The 25,358-nt window shown below is 37.3% G+C and overlaps 1 protein-coding gene across 2 annotated transcripts in view; it reads right to left on the bottom strand.

Moving 5' to 3' along the window:
* The window catches only part of ADAMTS20 (ADAM metallopeptidase with thrombospondin type 1 motif 20), a 188,237-nt gene that overhangs the window by 84,393 nt on the left and 78,486 nt on the right, over nucleotides 1-25,358 (bottom strand). For both annotated transcript variants that reach the window (XM_059080523.2, XM_067009100.1), the window contains 10 exons: nucleotides 25,015-25,156; nucleotides 23,319-23,423; nucleotides 16,297-16,442; nucleotides 14,914-15,095; nucleotides 14,325-14,461; nucleotides 12,138-12,255; nucleotides 9,699-9,794; nucleotides 6,549-6,715; nucleotides 6,260-6,389; nucleotides 1,402-1,528 (listed from right to left, as the gene is read on the bottom strand). In XM_059080523.2, coding sequence (XP_058936506.1) covers nucleotides 1,402-1,528; nucleotides 6,260-6,389; nucleotides 6,549-6,715; nucleotides 9,699-9,794; nucleotides 12,138-12,255; nucleotides 14,325-14,461; nucleotides 14,914-15,095; nucleotides 16,297-16,442; nucleotides 23,319-23,423; nucleotides 25,015-25,156 — 1,350 coding nt within the window. The remainder of the gene's footprint in view (nucleotides 1-1,401; nucleotides 1,529-6,259; nucleotides 6,390-6,548; nucleotides 6,716-9,698; nucleotides 9,795-12,137; nucleotides 12,256-14,324; nucleotides 14,462-14,913; nucleotides 15,096-16,296; nucleotides 16,443-23,318; nucleotides 23,424-25,014; nucleotides 25,157-25,358) is intronic.

Below are 25,358 nucleotides of genomic sequence, written 5' to 3' on the forward strand. Positions count from 1 at the left end.
TTGATGTCTCACTGATTTAGGGATGAAAACTTCCTAGACATCACAGAGCCCAAACTTTCATTTTATAGATGAGAAAATGAAGACCAGAGGTGCTGTACATTCAAATGGTATGAGCGCCTGACTTGTCAGAAATCTTACTTTTTTCCAAATAAAATCTAACTTGCACTCCAAATACATAAACATGGAGTGTCTGGTTAAAGATGGAGGTAGGGAACCAGGCACTTGGAGGCAGCTTTGGAGGTCCTAGGAACCCCAAGCCTCCCACTAGACCTTTGAAAAAAACTAGTTGAGATCAAGGTTGCTCAATTACATAATGGAAGATTTAAGACTAGAACTGAATATATTTGACTCATCATCAGGGAGTGCCTCCCTATGCAACCTTTATTTGACTGAGGATCAGGGAATATCTGGGAATATGACTACATCAATAAAGATAAAGCCTTTACAGGTTGATAAACTTGGTTTTTGTAAGGCATATCACATTTTCTCATTAACTCAAGTAATCTATTTTTAGACATGTTTCCAGAGAAGACATTTTTTTTTTCCACAAGTAAGATCTGCCAGTTTGAGCCACGTTATCCCAATTACAGTCTAGCAATCTCTCAGACAATATGAGCGCACTAGTACAGCAGATAAGAGAATTCATGGAGTTCCTTTCCATCCCACCTGCATCTCAAGGGTTTCACTGTGCTTCACTCTACTCCAATGTAGAGGATGCGCCTTGTACAGGCTGTTCTGTCATTAGCCTTCTCTATAGGCCTTCAAACAACACCATAAATATATAAAAATTCTCATCCTTGCTGAGGGAAAGAAGTTCTGGCCATCCCTGAAAGTTGACTGTCACCTGCTACATGGGGATTATTGCTCTTAGCTTCACTCTAAGACCCATCACAGATAATCAAATATCAATAATTTTAGAAGAACAAACTTTCCTGCCACGATCTAGGATCACGTTCCTAATGTTTAATGGACAAAATACCGATAAGACATAGAAATCAATTTATTGATTCTCTAATCCTCAAACTTTAAAAGTTTATTGGTTCATGAGTTCGATGGGAATTATAGGATAGTGCTACAAATGTATTGTTTCAGATCTTTAAACCATAGGTTTTCAGATTACAGTTTTCCTGTATTTATTTTACAGACAAATTTGATTCGCTTTCTTACACAAAATATTGAGGCCTCTGTACTGGAATTCAGCAAATACTATGAGTAAAAACTCAAACCAATTGCCAAGTTTCACAATAAGTTAGTGAGTCTAAAGTTTTTTAACCGAAGGGGCAAAGGATAGACATTAATTACATGTCCACCCTGTGAGAGGCACTGCACTAGATGTTTACATCTTACCTCACTTACTGATTTTAATCTGGTTACATTATACATTATTTCTCTTTTACTTACCTTAGTTCACAGTCTGTATTGCACCTTTCAGTCACCAACAATGGAAGTGGTAAGTGGTCACATCTTTGATCAGACACTACCATATGATCACTCTTACGTACACAGGTAATTTTTCTTCTATGAAGACCTTGGCCAAAGCCAAATGAAAATTTAAAATTAAAGGAAAATTCACATAAGGAGATGTTGCATAATCATTTACTTCTCCTAATAGCCTGAAGGATTAAGCTAAGAAAGCAAAAAAAAAAAAAAAATTCCAACATAGCATACAAATAGGCTAGCATATTGATCTAGTCAGGATGACTTTCTGCAATAAGCAAGCTGAATCCTGAAACACTGAGGGTTTGCTTAGTAGAGAGACATAAGGAAAGGTGGGACAGGTGTGGAGTAGAAAGAAATCTATTCTAGCTGTATTGAAGGGTTGCTAGTAGAGAACTAAGTGGCCAGGGTCAGTGCTGATGATACAGGATACACAATACATGATACACAACAGCCCACCCCACCCCCACCCCCGTTCCCCATTATTTGCTTCCCTTTTCCCTGTAACAAAATTACACATCTCCACTTGCTACAGTGTTACTATAACTTCCTATAGGAGGAGCAGACTTCCCTGTCCATTGACATCAGGCTTATGCCAACCACCTGTAAGGGGATGTGACCTATTCCAGTTCCAAGCAGAAGCTCTGAAGGCCACTGTATGCTTCTGCCAACTCTCTTTCCCTTTTCCCTCCGTCTCTAAAACAGCCTTTCCCAGATGGGGTTGATCTTTCAGCCTGGAATCATGAATGAAAAAGGCAGCACGGACAGACTTTAGTTAATAATAATGGATCAATTGTAATAAATGTGCCACACAAACGCAAGATGATAATAATAGGGGAACTAGGGAGAGAGGGTATGGAAGAGGGGGGAATATGAAAATTGTCTGTACTTTCTGTTAACTTTTCTATAAACCTAAAACTGCTTTAAAAAAATAAAGTCTATTAATTTTTTGGAAAAATGACATGGATGCAGATACCAAGCTGAAGAAGAGTCAGAGCCAATTAGCAGCCAACACATAGTATGAGCGAGAAATAAACCTTTGTTGTTCTAAGTCATTGAGATTTGGCGGTTGTTTGTATGGGGCATAACCACAGCAAAAGCAAACTAAGAGAAGCCACAGGGGCCAGAGTACACAGAACTTTGCACTTTCTGCAATGAGGAGACAGGAACAAGTTTAAGCCATCAGTGCCATGATCAAATTACTGTTTTATCCAAGTTCATCTGTATACTTTCAGATAGTCAAACATGAACATGCATGTTTATCTCTGCTTCTTCCTAAATACCATCTAACTATAAAGAATTTTGAAAAGGCAAAAACTTGAAGGACCAAAAGAATAAAGAAGGAAACACAGTAGGCAAGAAAAGGAAATTCTGAATATGAAAAGAAGATGGAAATAACTATTTTAATAGAGCCAAGGAAGCTGAAATCTAAGGCTGTGGAGGAAGAAAGTAAGAAACAAACCATTCATGCCACAGAATCCAAGCAAAGTCCAGGAATCAAAAACACCAGGTTCCTCTAAAGAGGTGAATGTGTGAGGGGTAGGCCTGAAAAAATGGAGAAGTGACTGAACACTATTTATGAAGATCGGTCAGACTCCTACCTTCTCACTGAGAGCATCACTGTCCAATAAAAACATGATGTGAACCACATGTAATTTTACACTGTCTTGTAGTGACATTAAGAAGTAAAAATATAGAAGTATCCAAAATATCCAAATAGGATCATTTCCACCTGGTAGCAATATAAACATTATTGATGATGTATTTTACATTCTTTTTTCATACTAAATCTATAGAATTCATTGTGCATTTCATACTTATACCACATTTCAATGGGCTAGCCACATGTGGCTAGTGGCTACCATATTGGACAGCAAAGCTCTAGAGAAGGTGAACTTGAGGGCACAGACACAGCAGCTGAGGGAAGTTAGGGAGTTGTACTAAAAAGGGAAGTTGTACTAAAAATAGGGGTATTCAGTAAAAGTCCCATACTGAATGATGAGATCCAGGCCCACTGGGTTCTCCCTCCATTTCCCCCTGGCTCCAAGCCAATTTTTATGGCTTCTCCCGTGCCCTAACTGACCACCAGAAGATGGGAGAATTCCTCTCTTGGAAAACTCTTCAGCCCAAGAACAAAGGTCAAATGACAATGACATATGGGGCTTCTCCCCCAGTGACACAAGAAAGGGCTACTTAGAGATCCAATTACTCTATAATGAGGGGTGACTTATCTAACCCACACAGGACTTTCAGCTAGCATTTTAGTCTTAAATATGAACAAACAGCAAAGAATCAGCAGACACTTTAGGAAAGTCACTCACACAAAAGAGACCAAAAGAAGCAGAAGCAAAATAGAACTAAGATGAAATAGATATGTCCGGGAGAAGAAGAAACTTACACGACTAAGATTAATACTCTCAAGGACATGGGTATTGCATCCTTGAAACAAAAGCAAGCTGTTGAGAAGAAACATTAAGAAAACAATGTACATTTGGAGAGGAAATTAGGAGATAAGAGATCAGTCCAGGATGTTGGATATCCAGACAATACAAATTTTACAAAGACAGAAGAGAAAATTTAACGTGAAGAAATTATCAAAGAAATCATGCACAGAATTTCTCAAGTCAAAGAATCTATGTTTCCCAATTGGAATGCATCCTAATTACCTAGGAAAATAGACAAATAAAAAAGCCGCACGGACGCACATTGTCCTGATATTCTACACCACCAGAATTAAGGTGGGGAGAAACAAAACTTCCACACCAGGAAGTGTCATATCCAAGCACGGGAAATCAGAAAATGAGCCAGAAAACAAGATTTTCAACATTCTAAAGGAAAATAGTCTAGTTTAGAATTTTATATGAGCCAAGCTATCAATCCAATGCACGAATAGAATAATGCTATTTTCAGAGAGAAAAAAATTTCAAAAACCTGCCTCTCTTTCTCAGGACAGCACTGACAGATATGTTCCCCGCAATGGAGGAAATAAAAAGAGGAATTCATAGGATTTAGAACACAGGGAATCAAATACATAAAAAGGGGAAAGTGCACGATGACAGCCGTGTAACAGGCCTGAAAAGCAACACGGCCAAGTTAGAGCAGGAGAGAAGAGGGCCACAGGAGCAACAGATGAGGAAAAATAAAGGAAAATTGAAACTGATACATTGAATAATGTGCTTCAAAATATTAAGACAAAATTTATAGCGCTCACAAAAAGTTGGGGGACTGATGATTTTCAGTACACAGGGAAACAAGTACACAAAACTGAAGAAACTTCACTTTAAAGAAACCCCAAAGTTACACACACACGTCAAAGGAACTATAATCGTAGTATACGTTGTGGCAATTGAATTCATAGCTCCTTTCCTCCTGCACACAAGGGAGCTCTCCTGGTTCAGACTTCCAAACTATCTCAAAATGCCTCGTCCCACCTTTCATTTGGATCTTGTTATTTTTTATTTGGTGTTCCCCACATTTTAGAATGTTCTTTCACTCAACTGTTACTTAGATTTCTTCTAGCTTCCCATATCCACTGCCACAGACCAGCTTACCCACTTATGCTCGAATGCTTGTCCCAGCTCCCCAAACCGAAATTCTCTTCTATAAAGCATAACCCGGGCCTTTCGTCAAAATGAATTCCTCCATTTTCTGTGTTACCAAAGCTTTGTTCCCACTTATAGCATTGTCCCAGTCAGCGTGGCATCATCTGCTTCGGTCTCCCTCCCCGGAGACACTGCTCAAACAGGAATGCCCGCTTCCACGCTATCATCCGGGCACCCCTGTCCCGACACCACAGGACGAAGTCTGTGCCTTTTTCTGAACGGGATACCACAATTTCTTTGGCACCTTGAGGTCAGTTTGTTAAAATGTCCCGCATGTTCCCATCATCTGTGATCACTGCCTCTGGCCATCTACCTTCTCTCAGCTCTTTTCCATACTGTTCTGATCTGCCTCTCTTCTGACTCACTGCTCCCCTAATTGCCAAAACCTGTCTCTAGTCCCCATCGGAACTACCTTTCCATTCTACACAAACTTCCCTATATCTTCCCGTTTCACCTCCTCAAACTGCCCCCTCCATCTTTCCTGGGGTCTTCTCTGTGCATACCTGTAGCATCGCATTTACCATTTAAAACTAAGATGACCTATGCATGCCTCTGTTTTATCCATGTGACTTTAAAGCTTTAATGCAAAATCAGGGTCCTAATAATCCCAAACAAAGTAGCCCCTCAATAAACATTTACTGATTTGCACAAATGTAGCATCACACAACTAAGTATTCGTAATTACAGATTGCCCAAAGACACCAGTCTCTTCATTTGCTTTCTCTACTACAAATTTCGCTGTTTTTCCATCTCCCTCTGAATTCCTTTCAGTTACCCATCCATCAGTACAAACACATTTCCTTGTGGTCAGGGAAGGGAAATAAGAGAATGGGAGAGTGTTGACACCCCAACACTAAAAGAGGGAGATGGGTGGCTGGGAAAGTGTGTTGAGGGGAAAGGACAAGAGGGTGGGCATTTCACTGGGAAACAGAGTCCCAGTTAGAGAACCCCTCTGTGACGGCGAGAAAAAGAACAAGGACGTGATAGGGAAGAAGCAATGATGGAGAACGTTGAAAAGGGTAGAGATAAGGGAGGCTGTTAAGTGTAAGAACCAAAGAATAAGTGGGGAGAAAAGCAGGAAGAGAAAAAAGACAGAAAACCTCTGTATGTCTGTGTGGTGTGCATGAGTGGATTCCATAGGCAGCCAGACTCAAGAGCACCCCAAATTATACCAGCATGCAGAGCTGAACTTTTGTCTCTTTCATTTAATACCAGTGTACCTTGACACATTTTTGTACAGTCTTGCCATGGTCCATATGGGTTCCACGTGAACAGATCGCTCTTCTCTTCCATGGGGATATTGAAGGAATAACGTACATCAGGGTTGTACAGATTACCCACACATAAAACCTCAATAAAAATACAACGGAACACACCATTAATTCATAAAAGATACATTCTTAAAAGATATAATTTTTATGTTTAAAAATAAATGCAAAGCACTTAAGTAAGCGTCATACTTTACTAACATGATTCAAACTGTCTTGTTAACAACTACTGAGAATTTACCTGCAAAAGAAGTTCTTCTTCCAGCCGATCAGTACTATTAATTCTTTCAATCGAGTTGTTTGAACCACTGTATTCAAAAATAGCTCCTTGTACGTTGATTTCCTTTTTGGCCATACTTACAACAAAATTCCCATTCAAAAGAAAATTCCCTTGAGTGTCCGATAATGCTGTAAAACGACAGTGCTCATGAAACAGCAAAACCAGTCAACGGTACAGAAACATTTTTAACTTTTACAATTCACATCCTTTTTTTGAAATTAGAGAATATAAACATAAATTAATATGGAGGAAATAAACTTTATTTTACTGTAAAGTGGTATCTAAGCCATAAGCAAGGAAACTTCAGCACATCAGCCAAACACATGAAAATAAATTCACCCTATAATTTTTCTTTCTGAGAAGGTCATCTTCCACAAGGCGTGCAGCTCTGGGAGAGACAAACAAGAAGTGGGAAAACAGAAACAAGTCATGCACGAGCCTGCAGACAGATCAGTTAAATCAATCCTGGTCATCCATGGTGAGGAAAGAAAGGGCAGCCAGACTGCTGCAGCATTCCGTTAAAGCTTTTCTTGGAAAAAATGTACAAAGCTTCAACACTCTAGGGTCAATGTTCTAAAAGGCTATGCCTCTCCACTGCTCTCTCTGTAAACATCTGGATCTTCTTCATGGCAAGGCACTCATCACTGCTCACGCATATGTGAGTGACTGCTTTTCAGAATCCTCCTACCTCCCTCTCTGTTCTTACCCCGTCTTTTTTATTTTTATTTTATTTTTAAATTTTATTTATTTATTTTTAGGTACACGGGCCTCTCACTGTTGTGGCCTCTCCCGTTGCGGAGCACAGGCTCCAGACGCGCAGGCCCAGCGGCCATGGCTCACGGGCCCAGCCGCTCCGCGGCACGTGGGATCTTCCTGGACCGGGGCACGAACCCGTGTTCCCTGCATCAGCAGGCGGACTCCCAACCACCGCGCCACCAGGGAAGCCCCTTACCCCTTCTTATTCTCTCTTTTTCCCCAATGACAGGTATTAATATCAGCCTATCAAATATGTATCCGTATGTCTATCTATATACTAATATTTACATATGTATATAAGAGTATGTAACAATATGTATTCACGATTTGTTACTTTTTAAATGCAAAAAATACTTGGTGTCCACAGTGATGTGGTAGTAAAAAGACCACAGAATTTGGTATTAGAACAACTGGCTTAAATTCAAGTTGTTCCAATTAATTACTAAGTGATCTTGGATAAACTACTTGCTTCCTAATTGCATAACAGGAATAATAAAAATCTTACCTCACAGGCTTTTAATCGGAATCAAATTTGGAAAGTGTTTGTAAAAGTGTATAAACTGTAAAAAAGCACTGTGCTTTTTTTTTTAACTTTCAAGAGGATATATGATATTTTAAATTTTGCACTAATAAAAACTCCATATTAATAAAATACATTTTTGCTGCTTTACTTCTCAGTGGAATAACTGTTTTGGAAAACATTTGTTTGGTCTTCCAGGGAACCCCACCCAAAGCATACAAATTACCTATGATTAAACTTACTGAATACTACACACCTCAAAGCAACCATGAAGGGATTACTGCCAAAGACATTTGGTGTTTCTCTGTCTGTATGGACTATTGTGATTGTCTTTATACATTACACTGAATTCAATGAAGAACAAATAAAGTTCCACATTTATCCTATAAAATGAAAATCTGGACATTATCAGAAGAGGACAGGCCTATTTAAGGGACTACCAGTTACATTAAAACTAAAGGAAATAAACAAAACTTTACTGAGAAAAATTGTATACATTTCATTATTTTTAGTTACCAAAGCAAATTTCATAAATATAAATATTTTACAAGTCCATTCTAATGACTTCACATGTTTATTTTGCTCACTCCAATTTAGATTTTGATATTTCCATTAGTAGTTCTTTTACAAAGTATAGTGATACTTTATTGGTGAACATTTCCAAGTTTTAAACTTGGGCAGAACCAAATATCTATATTTGGATCCTAAGAGCGACATATTAAATTATCTACAACACGGCAGCATATATCGATGTATATGCAAAAGAGAAAGAATTGCAACTAAGTATAAAAAGTTAAAACATTTACATTTGATTTTCTTTGGGAAATTTTTTGCATTTTTTATAGAGGTGAAATTGACATAACATAGAATTAACCATTTTAAGCTGAAGAATTTGATAGCACTTAGTACATTCACAATGTTGTATAACCACCGCCTCTACTTAGTTCTAAAACTTTTTCATCATCCCAAAAGGAAAACCTGCATCCATTCAGCAGTCGTTCTCTTTACAATTGACTCTATAATGCCAAATATAATTCTTGAGGTAAGTTGTTCATTGTATATTCAGATTCCAAGTTAGAAGAGTTGATTACTTGGGCTAATATTTCACATTTCATTAATGTGAAGCAGGTACTTTCCCATTATCAGCCTTGCATCACCAGTTTGGTGAATTACGAATTAGTCAATATTAAGATATTTATCAGACACAAAGAAAAGGTTTGTAAAGCATTCTTTTCATCTCTGGGCCTAAGTGAAATTCTTTAAGCCTAAAAGCTAATTTCCAAAAATAAACAACAACTGAAATTTATACTCTAGAATTAGCTAAAGGACAATATACTATGACTATGCTCATTAACATCTAAAAATATGAAACCATAGTTCTCTTTCTGCCTTTCTGTAACATAAGAGCTTTGTAAAAGTTGTATTTAAAGACTTTTGCTACATGGTAAAGACATTTAAGAAAATTCTTTAAAACATTTAACCCCAAAGAGGTCTATAATTAATTTCAGATAAAGATAGAAGGATAGAGGATTTTATTCTAAATACACACACAACTTTAACTGAATATAACCTCTGGTTTTCTAAAACACCCTCATGGGAAAAAAAGTTTAATTTACTTTCCAGAATTTAGCTCAGGATTTTAAAAATAGGATATGGTGTGTAGCTCAAAAAGAAATCACGCATAGGGAGTCAGATGACTTAAGCCCAGTGTGAAATGAAATTGCATGTTTTTTCAAGGGGCTCTTCTTGCCTTCCAAGAATTTACAGCACCCACAGATCTCCCTGAAATTGCACACGAACCACATACTGGCTGCTGTTTAACTAAAAATGTTTACCCAGGTAATTGTCATCTTCTGGTTTTCCAGAATAGCTGTGCTGAAGAATATCAATGTTTGTTGCTCCTGGGGGAATTTTTACAACGACATTATAACCTGCAATAGAAGTTTACACATGTTAACTTTCCCCAAAAGCAGAACGGCCAGAAGGTTAGTACTGCTGAAAGAAAAATCTGAATAGCATAGCAGACTTAATTTCATTTTATCTTTGAAAGATGATATCGTGCTTATTCTTTTTGAATCACTGCCTTATATAAATTACTAAGGATTAAGAAAAAGTGGTTGTCGTCTAGAAATACAGTCTGGGATTCTTAAAGTGCATTTCTTAATTTCTCTTACTTCTAAAATTCTGACTATAGAATAAGAATGAAACTAGTATTTTAGCTCCTGAACTATTTAGTACACATATTCATTTTAAAATTTGACCAATACTTTTACATCTTATATTTCCTAATGGGGAAAAAAATTCTAAATGCTATTCACAAGTCCAGGAGATGTAAAAATAGTTGGTCATTGCTATATGCGTACACAGACTCAGTGAACAGCAAAATAATGAAAGTTAAAGAGAAACACTTTTCTTAAGCTTTTAGGTTCTAGTGTAAGCAAGAATCCCTATAGCTACCCCACAATTTTTACATTATTTTGCAAAGTCTACTAACAAATTATCAAGAGAAAAGTAAAAAGTTTACTCAAGAGAAATGAAAATATTTCTGTTTTATGAGACCAAATTCAACAACACTGGCACGTCTCAAAAGATGTGGAAACACTGTATCAAATATACATTAAACAAGAAGCAACGTTTTTCCTGCACTAAAACCACTCATGTCATAGTTTTCCAAATACTCTCAGGTTTTAAGTCAACAATTAATTTTGCTCTAGTGATATTATTCTAAGTTTTTCCTTTCCCTTTTTAGGTTTTTCCTCTTTTATTTAATACATAAACAAAAGGAGTTAAAATTTTTCATATGTACTGACTTGATAAATATAGAATGAACTTAAGAAAAGGAAGTTTTAAAAGAGCTTACGTTTGAAACCTTGATATGAGATTACCTTGCATGTTTTTAGAGCAGCCTTATTTATTTATATCTCTTTAAGATATCACACTTAAACATAAAGTGATAAATGGTCTGATTATTCTGTATACACTATATGCATATTGGGTGTAAGTTATAAGCCTACAAAAATAATTTTGACTCATGATTTTTTCACTATAAAATATCCCTACCAGCTCCAGTATTTATGTCTTTGCTGTTTTTTCAAGAAACCATTCCTAGGCATTGCAAATGTGACAAAATGAAGGCTACCACCAGGGGGCAGTAATGTGACAAACGCTATTCAGACCCTGCACGTGAGTTAAGATCTTTTTCCGTCTGCAAACTGATTAAGTCATAGTACAACTTTGTCAAGGTTAAATATATGATCCTAATTTGATGCATGTGGTTTTACACAGAAAAAAAAAGTTTTTCAGTGAATACAGACCAGACTTTGATAAATGTGTGCCATTGGTTACAAAAGGGGATCAAATATTTATGGCTCCTGTGAAATGATGAATCATAATAACTAGAAAAATAATGTCAAATTATCTAGTAACTCAGATTCATAAGCACGACCAGAGTACGAAATGTACTATGCTTTTCATATAGATAAAAATATAAATTGTGTTTTAAATTATACTGCTTTAATTGAAGCAATTCTTACTAACTTAAACAACTATGTTCAAAAATATGTGAATACAATTTAAAGCTGAACAATAAAGCTGTAATAAAAAATACATTTTTATTTTGCAAGGAAAGTTTAAAAAGCCTGCTTTTTATTACCATCAAAAGAAAAAATGTTTTCTCAGAAAATTTAATGGAGAATGTCTGACATATTGTATTCTCATAATAATTTTGAAGAAAAATGAAACCGTGGCCAAACATCAATTATATCTGTAATCCAGATACTTCCTGAAAAATCAAATGTAACACTAATTCCTGATTAGCATTGAAGTTAATGGTTTCATCCTTTACCTTCAATCAGTTTCAATATATCATCAATATGAAACACAATAGATAGGCCAGGTCATGCACAAAAAAATGTGGTTCAAATGATTAAAAATAATTGAAAGTGAATTTCCTGGAAAAATTATAAATAAATACAATACAAATTACAGGAAGAGCAGTAAAAACATTTCTTTAACTGGGGGACTATTCATACACCATTGTCAAGCTGCACTGCATTTACTCTAATAAATGCACCTAACAAATGTTTAAGGATCAGATTTGTCTTAAAGCAGGTAAATTCATTAATTCAATGATACATCTGGTATAAGATTTAATTAATCATTATGAACTAAGGTACAGAATAGACAAAACAATAACAAGCCATTACTATTATTCCTTCATTACATACTCCATTATCATACCCAAAGAGAAAATTAGAAAGAACTGCACAGCTCACCATAATGGGCATTGTTGAAGGCGCCTGCCATTGTCCTGCATGAGGAGTTATCCCCACCACACACTCCACATCTGTCTCTCCTGGCCTTGGAGTTTAATACGTGATCACAGCCAGCTTGCTTCAAAATACAATAATTACAGTGAACATCATAAAAAGGACTAATGAAAAGCATGGTGCTTTATAAACAAAGTTCTTTTCAAAAATATTCTTTCAATTAATAGGAGATTCAATACAACAGGGTTTTTCAGAATACTGATCTTGTTTGTACACCAGTATTTTCACACATCTGTTCACATGGTTGAAAAAGCAGTGGTTTTTAAAGGGTCATCCACATACTTCCTGCATCAAAATCACATGGCGTGGGATTTAAAAAGACAGATTCCCAGATTTTCTGAATTAAAATCCTTGGAGGTAAAAACCTAGGAATCCAGATTGTAACAAACACCGACAGTGATTCCCACATCCGTCATTTGAAAATCACTCTTTAAAGACACGTAATTCAAAAGGGACCAAAAGTAACACATTACAATAACTCCAAAAAGATGTCTTTCATGATTCACTTTTATCACTCATGACCTTAGAACTCTGGGAATTAAATGAGCACGTTTGAAAGAAACAATTTACTTCTTTAAAATTAATACCTAGCATAATAAACAATGATTATGAAAAAGAATGAATAAATAAATAAAGGTGAAAGTATACATGGTTTGTTCCAGGGCTTTGAAAGAACAAGTGCAGCTCTTCTCCACATAGATGGTGTCCTCTGCATACACTGCAGTAACATTTAGTTCTTTGGAATATTCCTTTAAATTTAGTGATCAGGAAAGTAAGAAAAATTCATAAGCCTCATGACGTTTTATTCACAAGGCAAATATTTCCAAAATGAAAATTTCATCCAGATATTTTCTGAAAGTAACATGCATCTTTATGTTCAGATACTTGTCATATTTTTTCATGGTATCTGACTTTCTGCTGTTAATTTAAATAAAACAAGTTTTTCAGGCCACCAAGTACCTTTTTTCTAGTATTTAATCTATTCCCAAAGTATAATTTAAGTTTCTCTGAGCATCTCATTAGCCCTTTGGGTGCAAGGCCTTTCTCACCTAGGTAACTGGTAATAGATGTTTAGTTATAGGGAGAAGAAATTTGTCCTATTAAGTTCCACTTAATGAAAGGAATGAGTTCACAAGATGACATTTGTATTCTTCAGACAGCATTCACTAACCTAGTTCTCAAACTCACCATCCATTTTTAAGATCACCATCTGCAATTTGCATGCTTTAATTCAGGTGCTCATCTGCTCTCACCTAGAATCCCGCTAAATGGCCTACCTTACTCCAATTTCCTAACAACCGAATACATTCTGAAGATTCTGACATGCAAATCGAATCACATCTCTTGCTTAACACTAAATCCTTGTATTACCAAGGACTTCAGGAAAAAATTTCATATAACAACCATCAGCTGATAGCTACCTCCAACCCTGGCCCCTTACTTCTTCACCTTTCTAAACCTACTTACCCTGATAATTAGCTCCAGACTCACACTCTCCAAGAGCAGTCCCCAAATCCTTTACCCACTTCCCCACAGAACAAGACACTCCTCCTACATCGTCCCCATGCCACCTTGCAGATGAGCCCATAGCACTGCATTCTAATTGTGTGTGTGCCTATCTCCCCCACAAATCTGTGTCCACATTGGCGGTAGGTGCTCTGTTCCATTCTTTCACCTTGGTGACTAGAATGGTATGTGACATCTAGCAGGTATTTGGTAAAAGTTTGCTGAATGTACGTAAGAAGTAAGAGAATAGAGAGAGGGAAGGGAGGATATCACTGCTTCTAACACTGAGGGGAAAAATGTCACCACAGCAGGGTCACATGCGAAGTAGCAGAAGGACTTTACAACCCTTGGGTCCTGATACGTTCCATCTTTTTAGGAAGCTGACCTCATCTTTCATCTTGATTTTAAGTGCCATAGGCAAAACAAAATCAGCAAACTCATGTTACTGCTTCATGAGTCACTCCTAATGATGGAGAATGGCCTAGTAATAGGCAGCCCGGTAGCAACCAAGGATGCTGCACTGAATTCTCAAGCACGTATCTGAAGTCATAGAAATAATATTTGGTTAGAGTTATAGAAGGAAAATAGTACTCTGAAAGTCATTTTAAATGTAGTAAGTTTACTTACCCGACACAGACCTTGAACACAGATGTCATTTGTTTCAGTTCCACAAGGAGTACCATCGGCAACCCTGTCCTTCAACTGGTAGAAGTTAGTGGTTCCAGCCACCCGACAATATAGTTTACAACGATCTTTCATGGCAACTGTAAGAAAAAGTCAAATTCTGGGTGTACGATAACACAGCTATGCGTTCCTATGTCTCAAAAATTTTTACATTAAAAAAAATTCTAGGACTTCCCTGGTGGCACAGCGGTTAAGAATCCGCCTGCCAATGCAGGGGACACGGGTTCGAGCCCTGGTCCGGGAAGATCCCACATGTCATGGAGGAACTAAGCCCGTGCGCCACAACTACTGAGCCTGCGCTCTAGAGTCCGAGGGGCCGCAACTACTGAGCCCATGTGCCACGACTACTGAAGCCCACACGCCTAGAGCCCGTGCTCCACAGCAAGAGAAGCCAGTGCAATGAGAAGCCCGTGCACTGCAACAAAGAGCAGCCCCCCTCACCACAACAAGAGAAAGCCCGCAGCAGCAATGAAGAACCAGCGCAGCCAAAAATAAATAAATAAATTTATTTTAAAAAATTCTAATTACTTACTCCCACTATACTTTGGAAGCCACCTCACGTTAGGGGACAGACCATGGATGTTGAAATGTTTACCATCAAAATCAGAGCACTGCTTCTCACGAAAGTCCTGCTTGCCTTTTGGACATGAATCAGTGTTACATGATCGAAATTTCATCCTGCGGCCCACACAGTACTTTCCTCCGTTTCTTGGCCTAGTCAAATTCATTACATTGTAAAGCACATCAGTACAAGATTATTTCTGCCATTTACATCTAAAACTCTTCCATTCCTTTCCAGGATCTGGAAAACCACTGATGTCCCACTAACACTTTTCGTTTTTAACAGAAGTATGTAACATGGTTGTGAAGCAATTCTGTGTTTAATGAACTGTAGAAAATACATTTTAACATGGACACTGTGGCCTGGAGGGCAGAAATGATGACTTATTCATGAGTAGATTAACTAATAAGGAGCTAACTAATGATGGGGATTTGTTTTAAAACCTCAAAAAAGGGTTTCTTCATTTTGGAGGTGGGGGGGACACATAGAGTGAACCAAAGATCATCAGAAAGGAAGGTGATAACGTGTTAAATTTTAAAAGAAGTATATATGCCTCTCTGTCGTGTATATCCTACTCATCACTCAGTTCAAAGAGCTTCATGGTATCAATCTATAGCCATCTATCTCTATATCATCTTATGCTGGAACATAAAAACTCTTTTGTCAGTGTTTTTCTTTTAATATGAAAACTTTCAGCATAATTTAGCTTTTCAAAAATTCAAATAAACTAAGTCGGATTTTATTCAAAGTATGTCACATTTCTGCATTAAAAAGTCTTCATATATATAACATATAATAACAGAAACATTATTTTTAAATTTTTATGGAATCCCTAAGTTCTTTTAAATAGTTTGGTGAGCAGGACCTATGCTTCAGTTCTTATTCAAACTAAAGACACTGAAGCATCTATAACATGAAAAGAAGAGAAAGAAAATATGACATGACAGATTATACCAAACAGTAAAAATACGGTAACAAAACTCCATATTTTATCCAGGAAAGCCAAAACATAGTCGAAAGGGGCTAGGATCTTTCAATAGAAGCACAGTAAAAGTAAAAATGCCATTATATTACCATCATTATTGACAACTATTTCTCAAATTTACACCAAATCAAAAAAGAAAGAAAATGGCTTGGTCTTGATTCAAATTCTCAAGACTATTTTAATTTACTTTTTTGTTTAAGGTCTGAATCTACCAAGATATAAAGTAACATGGCTTAAAGTACTCCAGAAGTTTTCTGAATCTCAGAAACTTACAGACTGACCTCCAGTTTTAGAAGTGAATGAAATTGATGTTTACTTTCTGGTGCCTTGAGATAATCTTAATTTACAGTGACATAAAAAAGACATACTCGGGCCGATTACAGAGCCTGGTTGTGCTTTTGATTCCACCTCCACATGTTCTTGAACAAGAACTGTAAGGTCCCCATGGTCCCCAATCGCCATCTACAGGACGTGTGTCCATTTCTTTGTTTACACATAGCCCATGGTGGCAATGCTATAAAAATAAAACAAAAAGAAATGATTCATGCATTATCTAATTAGGACATCGTAGTAATAATAACAATAGCACAAAGATCAGTAGAAAGAAAGGTATACAATTTTAAGCAAAATGTTATCAATTCAGAAATGAGATTACAGATGACACCACTTTGTGAATATTTCCTGAGTATCTATTGAGTAACTGTAAAAAGATCGACAGAATGTAAAAATGAATAGGAAGTTTACCTTGCCTATGAGATCTAGAGTCTCACTGGAGACGGAAGACCTACACATATGGGGAAAACTTAAATAGTATAATGAAAAACATTCTTGAAAAAGAAGCAAACAAATATTTGTTAATATAGTATTTGTCCATGCTCCTATTTTTTATGCAAAGATATCTATCACTCCCCATGCCTTAAGCTAACTTCCTGCTCTATCTCATTCAAAGTCTCAAAGACCACTTCATTCCTTGCTTTCATCAAGAAAGTAGAAATGTACAAAAGAATCTGCCCCAAATCTCCCACCATCCCTTCTACCCACCCCAAAGCATCTGTACCCAGTACTCAACCTTCCTGCCAATTAGTATACATGAAAAATCCAAAGTCAATCCCTCCACTGTGCACCTCATCTCATCTCTTCTCGCTACTCCAAACACCACTCCAGCAATTCTCCCATCTCTCCTACATCATCACTGCTCCAGTCACTACTACATGAAAGCTAATCAAAACACGGTCCATGCACGGATGCCAGTCTTTGAACTAGTCACTGTCAGTAGGGAGAAGAGGTATACAGAAGTTAAGAGTAAGCGTTCAGAAACTTTCAGAAGATTTTGACAGAGTAATTTTGTTTATTAAAGTTAATAATTTTAAAATTAGCTTATATTTGTTCCATTTGTAACTGTGGTAAAATACACATAACAAAATTTACTCTCAACCATTTTCAAGTGTACAGTTCAGTGGGATAAAGAACATTCACATTGTTGTGCAACCATCGCCATCTTTAAACAGAACTCTACTCCAAACTGAAACTCTGGACCCATTAAACAGTAACTCCCCATCCTCCCCTCCTCCCAGTCCCTGGCAACCACCATTCTACTCTGTTTCTATGAATGTAACTGCTCTGTATATCTCATATAATTGAAATCACACAGTAATTGTCTCTCTAGGATGGGCTTATTTCACTTAGCATAATGTCCTCAAGGTTAATCCATGTTGTAGCATGTGTCAGAACTTCCTTCCTTTGAAGACTGAATAATACTGCATTGTAGGTATATGTCACATTTTCGTTATCCATTCATCCGCTGATGGACACTTGTGTTGCTCCCATCTCTTGGTTATTGTGAATAATGCAACTCTGAATACGGGTGTGTGACTATCTCTCAGAGACCGTGTTTTCAATTCTTTTGGATATATACCCAGAAGTGTTTGTGTTGGGTCATCTATTTTTAATCTTTTTGAAGAACTACCATTTTGTTTTCCACAGAAAGAACTGGCTTACACTTTGAATGTCTTTTTTCATTCATTTTTATCATTTTGTGCAAGAGTATGTTTATAAATGACCAGAACTGTTTAAAACAGAAGACCGGTCCTTTATGAGAGATAGTTTGAGAAGCACTCCACTCATGCTCTTTAACTTCCAAACATACTCTTGTTTCTCCCACTTTAACAACAACAACGAACTTTTCTTAGATCTCATTTTCTTCACCAGTTATTGACCTGTTTTTCCTTGAAAGAGTTGTCTACGTTTGTTGTCTAACTCTCTCTGTCTATCATCATTCCACTATCCATGAACCTGCTCATGTGTACATCACCAGTGGCCTCCAGGACACCATGATGAACGGCCAGTTCTCAGTCTCTGCCTTCACTGATTTATGTGACACAGTATGTGACACAGCTGATCATTCTTCTTCTTTGATACATTTTTTCTTCTCTTGGTTTCCAGGGTTTGGCACACTCTTGGTTTTCTTTTGTCTTTAATGATGTCTCTTTTGCAGTTTCTTTTGCTATTTCTTCTTCTTTTTGACCTCTTAATGTCCCCGGGCTCAGATTGTAGTCCTTTATTCTTCTTTATCAACAGTCATTCTCAGTCCAGATCTCTCTCCTGAATTCTAGACTCTATAGACAGCTGCTTCCTCATCTTCATTTGAATGTCTAATAGCCACTTCAACTATAGCGCACCAACACTGAACTCTTGCCTTGGCCCCTCAAAATCTGCTGAGTTGACTCAGTTGATCAGCTAAAAACCTAGTCTTCTTATCTCTTCTTCCTCTAACATTCCATATCTAACACATTAGCAAATGCTCTAGTTCCTTCATAACCATACACAAAGTTGACTTTTAACCATCACCTGGTTTGAGCCACCAGCATCTCTCATCTCCATTATTTCAACAGCTCCCTGAGTACATCTCCTCCGTTTCTACTCTTGGCCCTTACAGTTTAGCTTCAACAATTGTCAGAATGGTCATGATCATTTTTTAACTTAGTTTAAAAATTAAGTCAAATTAGGTGACTCCTCTGCTCAAATCCTTCAATTATCTCACTTTGAGTAATACAACATTCTCACAATGGCCTGCAAGTTCTTCCAGTAACTTCCCATACATCTCTCTCTCTCTCTTCACTCCACTCCAGCCAAAATGTCTTCCTTGCTCTTCCTTGAATACTCCAGCAGTACTCCAGACTTAGGAGTTTGGCCATTCCCTTTTCCTGGAGCTCACTCCCCTGGGATGTCCTCAAAGCTAACTCCCTCACTTCCTTTAAAACAGCTCATTAGGCAACTTCCCATAAGATCGACCTTGACCACCATAGTTTAAAATGCAATCTGCCCTCTCCTACCACACAACTTCAATCTTTTTTCTGCTCTATTTCTCTCATTCATGGTACTATTATATTGTTCGTAATACTCCAGTCTTCACTAGAATACAAGCTCCAGGGGGGACAAGGTTCTTTTCTCTTTTGTTCATTGATGTATGCTGAGTGTCTAGAATAGTATCTGACATGTAGTAGGTCCTTGATACATTTTTGTTGAATGAATTAATCCTATAACCAAGACTATTAGCAGAAAAAAATGCTCTGTGCCCTCCATTAGAACAAATCATTCAATATGAGAAAGCCGTTATAAAAGTGAACAAAAACAAGCTCTCAGAATAGAATATACTATGTGCATATAAATTTTGTGGGCATCTTCCAGAAACATTTAAAGGTTCCTTGCATGTTCCTTATTTATTTATGTATTTCTGAGAGATCAAAGCATGAAAAAGATTGTTATACTATTCACCATGTAGTAAAATTAACTTATCATCAGATGGGTTCAGCATGTCTTCATGCAAATAGATTTACTACCAAAAGCATTTAACAGACATCTCACTCGTAAGATAGTCACAAGATAAAGGAACTAGAGGAGAGTGTTAAGGCCAAATTATAGGATATTTGTTTAAATTTTCCTTTTATAACAGGTCCATTTAATACTGAAAATGGCTAATGCATAGGGGCTCACTGTTTTTAATATATTCTTTTTAAAAGGGAATTTATACCTATCATGATCCACATTTTATCCCAAATGCCACCTCTACCTTTAATCTACATGGGCTTTACAGTAGGTTTCAGTATTTCATCATATTTACCTGAATTCCAGCAAACCCATGCCCTCCATACCATATCACTGGGGGAATATTTAAGTGGCTAATAAGTAAGTGAAAAGATGCTCAAAATTGATAATAATCACGATAAGGCAAGTTAAAATCACAATGAAATTCTATTTTGCACCCATCTAGAATGGCTAAAATTTTGTTACGGCTAATACTATCAAAAATTGGCAAGGAATTCAAAGCCACTCAAACTTTCATATTTACATTGTTTGGTAAGTCTAAAATGGTTCACATATTTTGGAAAATTGTTTGGTACTTTCTTATGAAGTTAAACACACACCTACCCTATGACCCAGAAATTCTACTCTAGGTATTTACTCAAGATAAATGCAAACATATGTCTACAAGAAGACTTATACAAGGATGCTCACAGCAGCTTTATTCATAAAAGCCAAAAACTGGTAATGACCCAAATATCCATCAACAGGAAAATGGTAAACAAATTATGGTGCAGCTGAATTACACTGCAACATAAAGGAATAAAGTACTGATGCCCACAACAATTTGAATGAAACTCCAAAACATTATGTTGAGAAAAAGAAGCTTGACCCACTCGCTCCTTGCCAAGACAAAGTATACTGTATAGTTTCATTTACTTAAAATCAAGAACACACAGGAATTAGGGCAAAGACGGTAGACCCTGAGCTCACCTCCTCCCATAGGCACACAAAAATTGCAACTATTTACAGAGCAACTATCAATGAGAATGACCTGAAGGCTAGCAGAAAAGATCTATAACTACAGATGTGAGGAAGGAACCGCAACGAGATGGGTAGCAGAGAACACAGTATCATTAAGACCCACACCCCTGGGTAGGCAACCCACAATCGAGAGGATAATTACTATTGCAGGGGTTCTCCCCAAGGACCCAGAGGTCCAAAACCCACATCAGGCTCCCCAGACTGGGAGTCCTGCACTGGGCAGACGAGCCCCACAATGTCTGGCTTTGAAGGCCAGCAAGGCTTACTTGCAGGAGAGCCAGAGGGCTGTAGGAAACAGAGACTGCACTCTTAGAAAGGCACACAAAAAAATCTCATATGCTCCAAGACTCAGGGAAGAAGCAGGAATTTGAAAGAAGCCTGGGTCAGACCCACTTGCTGATCTTGAAGAGCCTCCCAGAGAGGAAGAAAGCAACTGGGACTCACCCTGGAAACACAGACTCTGGCAGAAGACATTTTAGGGAACTCATCCTTCCACAAGGACACTGGTACTGGCAAGCACCATTTTTAATCCTCCTGCTAGCTTATTAGCATCAGGATCTGGCCCCACTCACCAGCCTGCTGGCACCAGTCCTGGAACGCCCAGCCTCTAGATCCCCAGAGACTTGCAACCAGCCATCAGACAAAGCTCCACCCACCAGGTTGCAGGAATCAGCCTTGGTACCCCCTGGGCCCTGGCCCTGCCACCTGCTGGCCTACATGGACTCTGGGACAAACAGGGCCCTGCAGCCATGGTCCTGGACAAGATTCAGCACACCAGTGGACCAGCACTAGCCCTGGGACTTACTGGACCTTAGCCCACCTACCAGCAAACTGACCAGCTCTAGGACCCCCAGGTCCCACAGTTAGAGACCCCAGAGCCCAGCTCCACCCACCATGGGTCACCACTAGCCCTGGGACCAGATTCACCCACTAATGGGAAGGTACCAGTGCCTGGACTCCCTGGACCCCACGGACACCATCCCTGGGAAGCACCATGGCCCCACAGCCAGCTGTCCTGGGATCCAGCCCCCCGCCCCCACCAGTGAGCTAGCACTAGGACCAAGCCTCTCCTAACCATGCAGCCAGCCGCACCAGGACCCAGCCATACCCACAAGTGGCCAGCAGCCTCCACACAAGGCAGACCCTGGCAACCAACAAGACCAAGACGACTGAAATCATATCAAGCATCTTTTCTGACCACAATCCTATGAGACCTGAAATCAACTACAAGAAAAATATTGTAAAATACATAAACATGTGGAGGCTAAACAACATGCTACTGAACAACCAATGGGTCACTGAAGAAATAAAAAATACCTGGAGACAAATGAAAATAAAAACACAGCAATCCAAAATCTATGGAACGTAGCAAATGCAGTTCTAAGGGGAATGTTTGTAGTGACACAAGCCTACCTCAGGAAACAAGAAAAATCTCAAGTAAATAACTTAACCTTATACCTAAAGGAACTAGGGTAAAAAGAACAAACAAAACTCAATGTTAGTAGAAGGAAAGAAATCATAAAGGCCAGAGAAGAAATTAATAAAATAGTTACAAAAAATAATAGAAAAGAACAATGAAACTAAGAGCTGGTTCTTTGAAAAGATAAACAAAATTGATTTATTCAGACCCATCAAGAAATAAAAGAGAAAGGGCTAAAATCAATAAAATCAGAAATGTAAAAGGAGAGGTTACAACTGATACGACAGAAACACAAGGGATCCTAAGAAAACACTATAAATGATTATATGCCAATAAAATGGACAATCTAGAAGAAATGGACAAATTCTTAGAAATATACAATCTCTCAAGACTAAATCCCAGGAAGAAAAAGAAAATATAGAAAATTACAGACCGGTATCACTGATGAACATAGATGCAAAAATCTTCAACAAAATATTAGCAAACTGAGTTCAACAATACATTAAAAGGATCATACACCATGATCAAGTGGGATTTATCTCAAGGATTCAATCATTCAATATCTGCAAATCAATAAATGTAATATACCACATTTCATTATCTTGGTGAACCCTATCACTTGACATCATGCTGGCAGATTTAGAAAAGTTCATGACTGATGCTAGAATGGCAAAGATGTAGTATGGTAAGCAGTTTATCTTGCAGTACAATGTATTTTAAACATTAACACCAATAAAGATCTGAAGAAGCCACTTAAAACTTTCAATTATACTTATCTGAATTTTTAGGATAAAATGTATACAATGGTAACATCCTTGAATTTGGGGGATTTGCTGTAATATCTATGGCTAGACTCATTTTTAATAACAAGACTATAATATGCTTAGATAACTAAATATCCATGTTATTATGTAACTATAATATCCATCTGCTAGATCTTGAAGAAAAGGGTAAAGCTAAAATTTTAATTCACTTGACAACATACTACATCAAACAATATGGCAAAAACATTAATTCAACTAGCAGAACAAAAGTTGACAGCAAAAAGGAAAAATGCTGAAACGCAGAGCAATCTCATCCTTGGATAATCTCTTGATACAAGACTCACCCTTCGAGAAAACCTACCATCCCAGGACCACAGTTTGTCCCATCTGCCAGTGGCATGTGTTGAGTGCGACAGCCCTTGTGAACTCCTTCTGCACTCGTGCACCAGAGACGCCTGCATTGTTTCTGCAGAGTAAGAAAAGGCAGGCAAGCAAGAGTGAAAAATAACACTGTAACCACGGAATCAATTCAGTATCCTGCATTGGTTTATAAGCTGATCCTAGGTACTTCCAGGTTTCATGGTCAGAGCGGGAAATAATCAGTAAAAAAACTTTGCTAAGTCAGTCCTAGTCATCAATTTTCCTCTAAACACATAAAATGGCAACATTTCATTTTTTAAAACTTTAGTATTATCATCAAACACTGAACAATGGAAGAGATGTCTTGGAGTAGAAGTATTCAAAATTATGTGAGACATTTTTCTCTCTTTGCAAGACATTTTTCTAAAGGACTTTTTGTTGTTAAATGTTATTCACAAGGAGTTTCCAAAAGTCCCTTTTGATCCAACAGTGGAATGTATGAATAATGTGCATAGAAATATTGTATAATGTATACTGGTTTCCTATTTTGTAAATATAATGCATACTTTCAACTTTTGAACAAGAGTTCTGAAGCTTTCACAAGATACGAAAATTCACAGAGGCTCACAGGAGCTATACCCAAGATAATCCCTTTTTGTTTCTGAATTTAAATTCAAAGTTCATTCAGTACCTAAGTCAGGTAGGAAAGAAATGTATCTTTTCTAACAAAAAATTAAGGTAAATCTTCCCTCCTCCAAAGTAGATGTTTAAAAACTTATAAAATTTGTAATTATAAATTTAAGATTTTAGGAATAATATTCACTGTACAGAACATGCTTTGTATGTCCCTGTGCTGACTGTTCAGTAACTTGCACTCATTCATTTATTCATACATTCCTTCATTCATTCACACATTCATTTATTCATTCATTCAACATGCAGTAAGCATTTATTTTCTGGTGCCTATTATGTGGCAGAGCCTGAACTGCACCCTGGGGAAATTTAAATGAATAAATAAGGCTGGATTTCTGGTCCGATGATCCTCACAATCTAGTAGTATAGTAAGCAATTTGGCAAAGTTGTATACAGGAATGAAGAAAATGGAATGAGTATTCTGCTTGGAAAAGTAAGGCATGGAGATTCACCAAAGTAGTGACGTTTATCCAATCTAAATCCTAAATTTAGCTTACCCTCAAAATAAGGTAAAATCTTGGTTATAGATTCAGTAAAAATGTTAACTCAGCTATTTTGGTGGAAATTTCAAGCATCTAACCTATGAAAAATCCTCAAAATAAATTATAGAGTAATAGTTTAATGAAAACTAAACAACAAGACCCAAATTTGATTCCTTTGGATTCAAATCTATATAAATTAAAATGTAGTCTCTGAGATTCCTGGGGCCTTTAATACAATTCATTATCAAAACACTTATATTTTCTTCTCCCACCCACAAAACAACATCATTTGAAAATAACTATTTGAATGCTTTTAATTTTCAGTAAGCTCTCTGTGACTCTGTTTTCTGACTGGGGATACTTTTTTAAGTCTCTTCCTGACAAACACTAAATTTTTCTAATACTTAAAAATTTTTAAGATATATTCAACACACTGTCCAAGAGAATAAATGTACACTTCAAAATGTAGTCAAACTACAACTTTATGGTAGTTTTCAAACAAAAGGACATAATTTTTCTTACCAAATAGGGACACACTTGTGATCCAGGACCAAACATGAGTTCACATTGCTTGTTTACGTCATACACTGATCCAGGAAGTTGTGAAGACAGATCATATATTCTTCCATTTGGTTTGTCAAGGAGGCATTCCCCATGACCAGTACTGTAACAATGACAGAAAACAAAGTATTGTAAATACATATGGATGCATTTCAGTATAAGATTCTTTATCACATTTTCTATAGTTCTGCACTTTCAAAGAGACTATCAGTATTTTTTCATAATTTAAAAACCAATTCACATGAAAGTCAGTATGAAAACCTCAGTTTATAAAGGACATTTTACATGTTTGTTCTCATTTGATC

The sequence above is a fragment of the Kogia breviceps genome, chromosome 12, assembly GCF_026419965.1.
Source record: "Kogia breviceps isolate mKogBre1 chromosome 12, mKogBre1 haplotype 1, whole genome shotgun sequence".
Classification (NCBI taxonomy): domain Eukaryota; kingdom Metazoa; phylum Chordata; class Mammalia; order Artiodactyla; family Physeteridae; genus Kogia; species Kogia breviceps.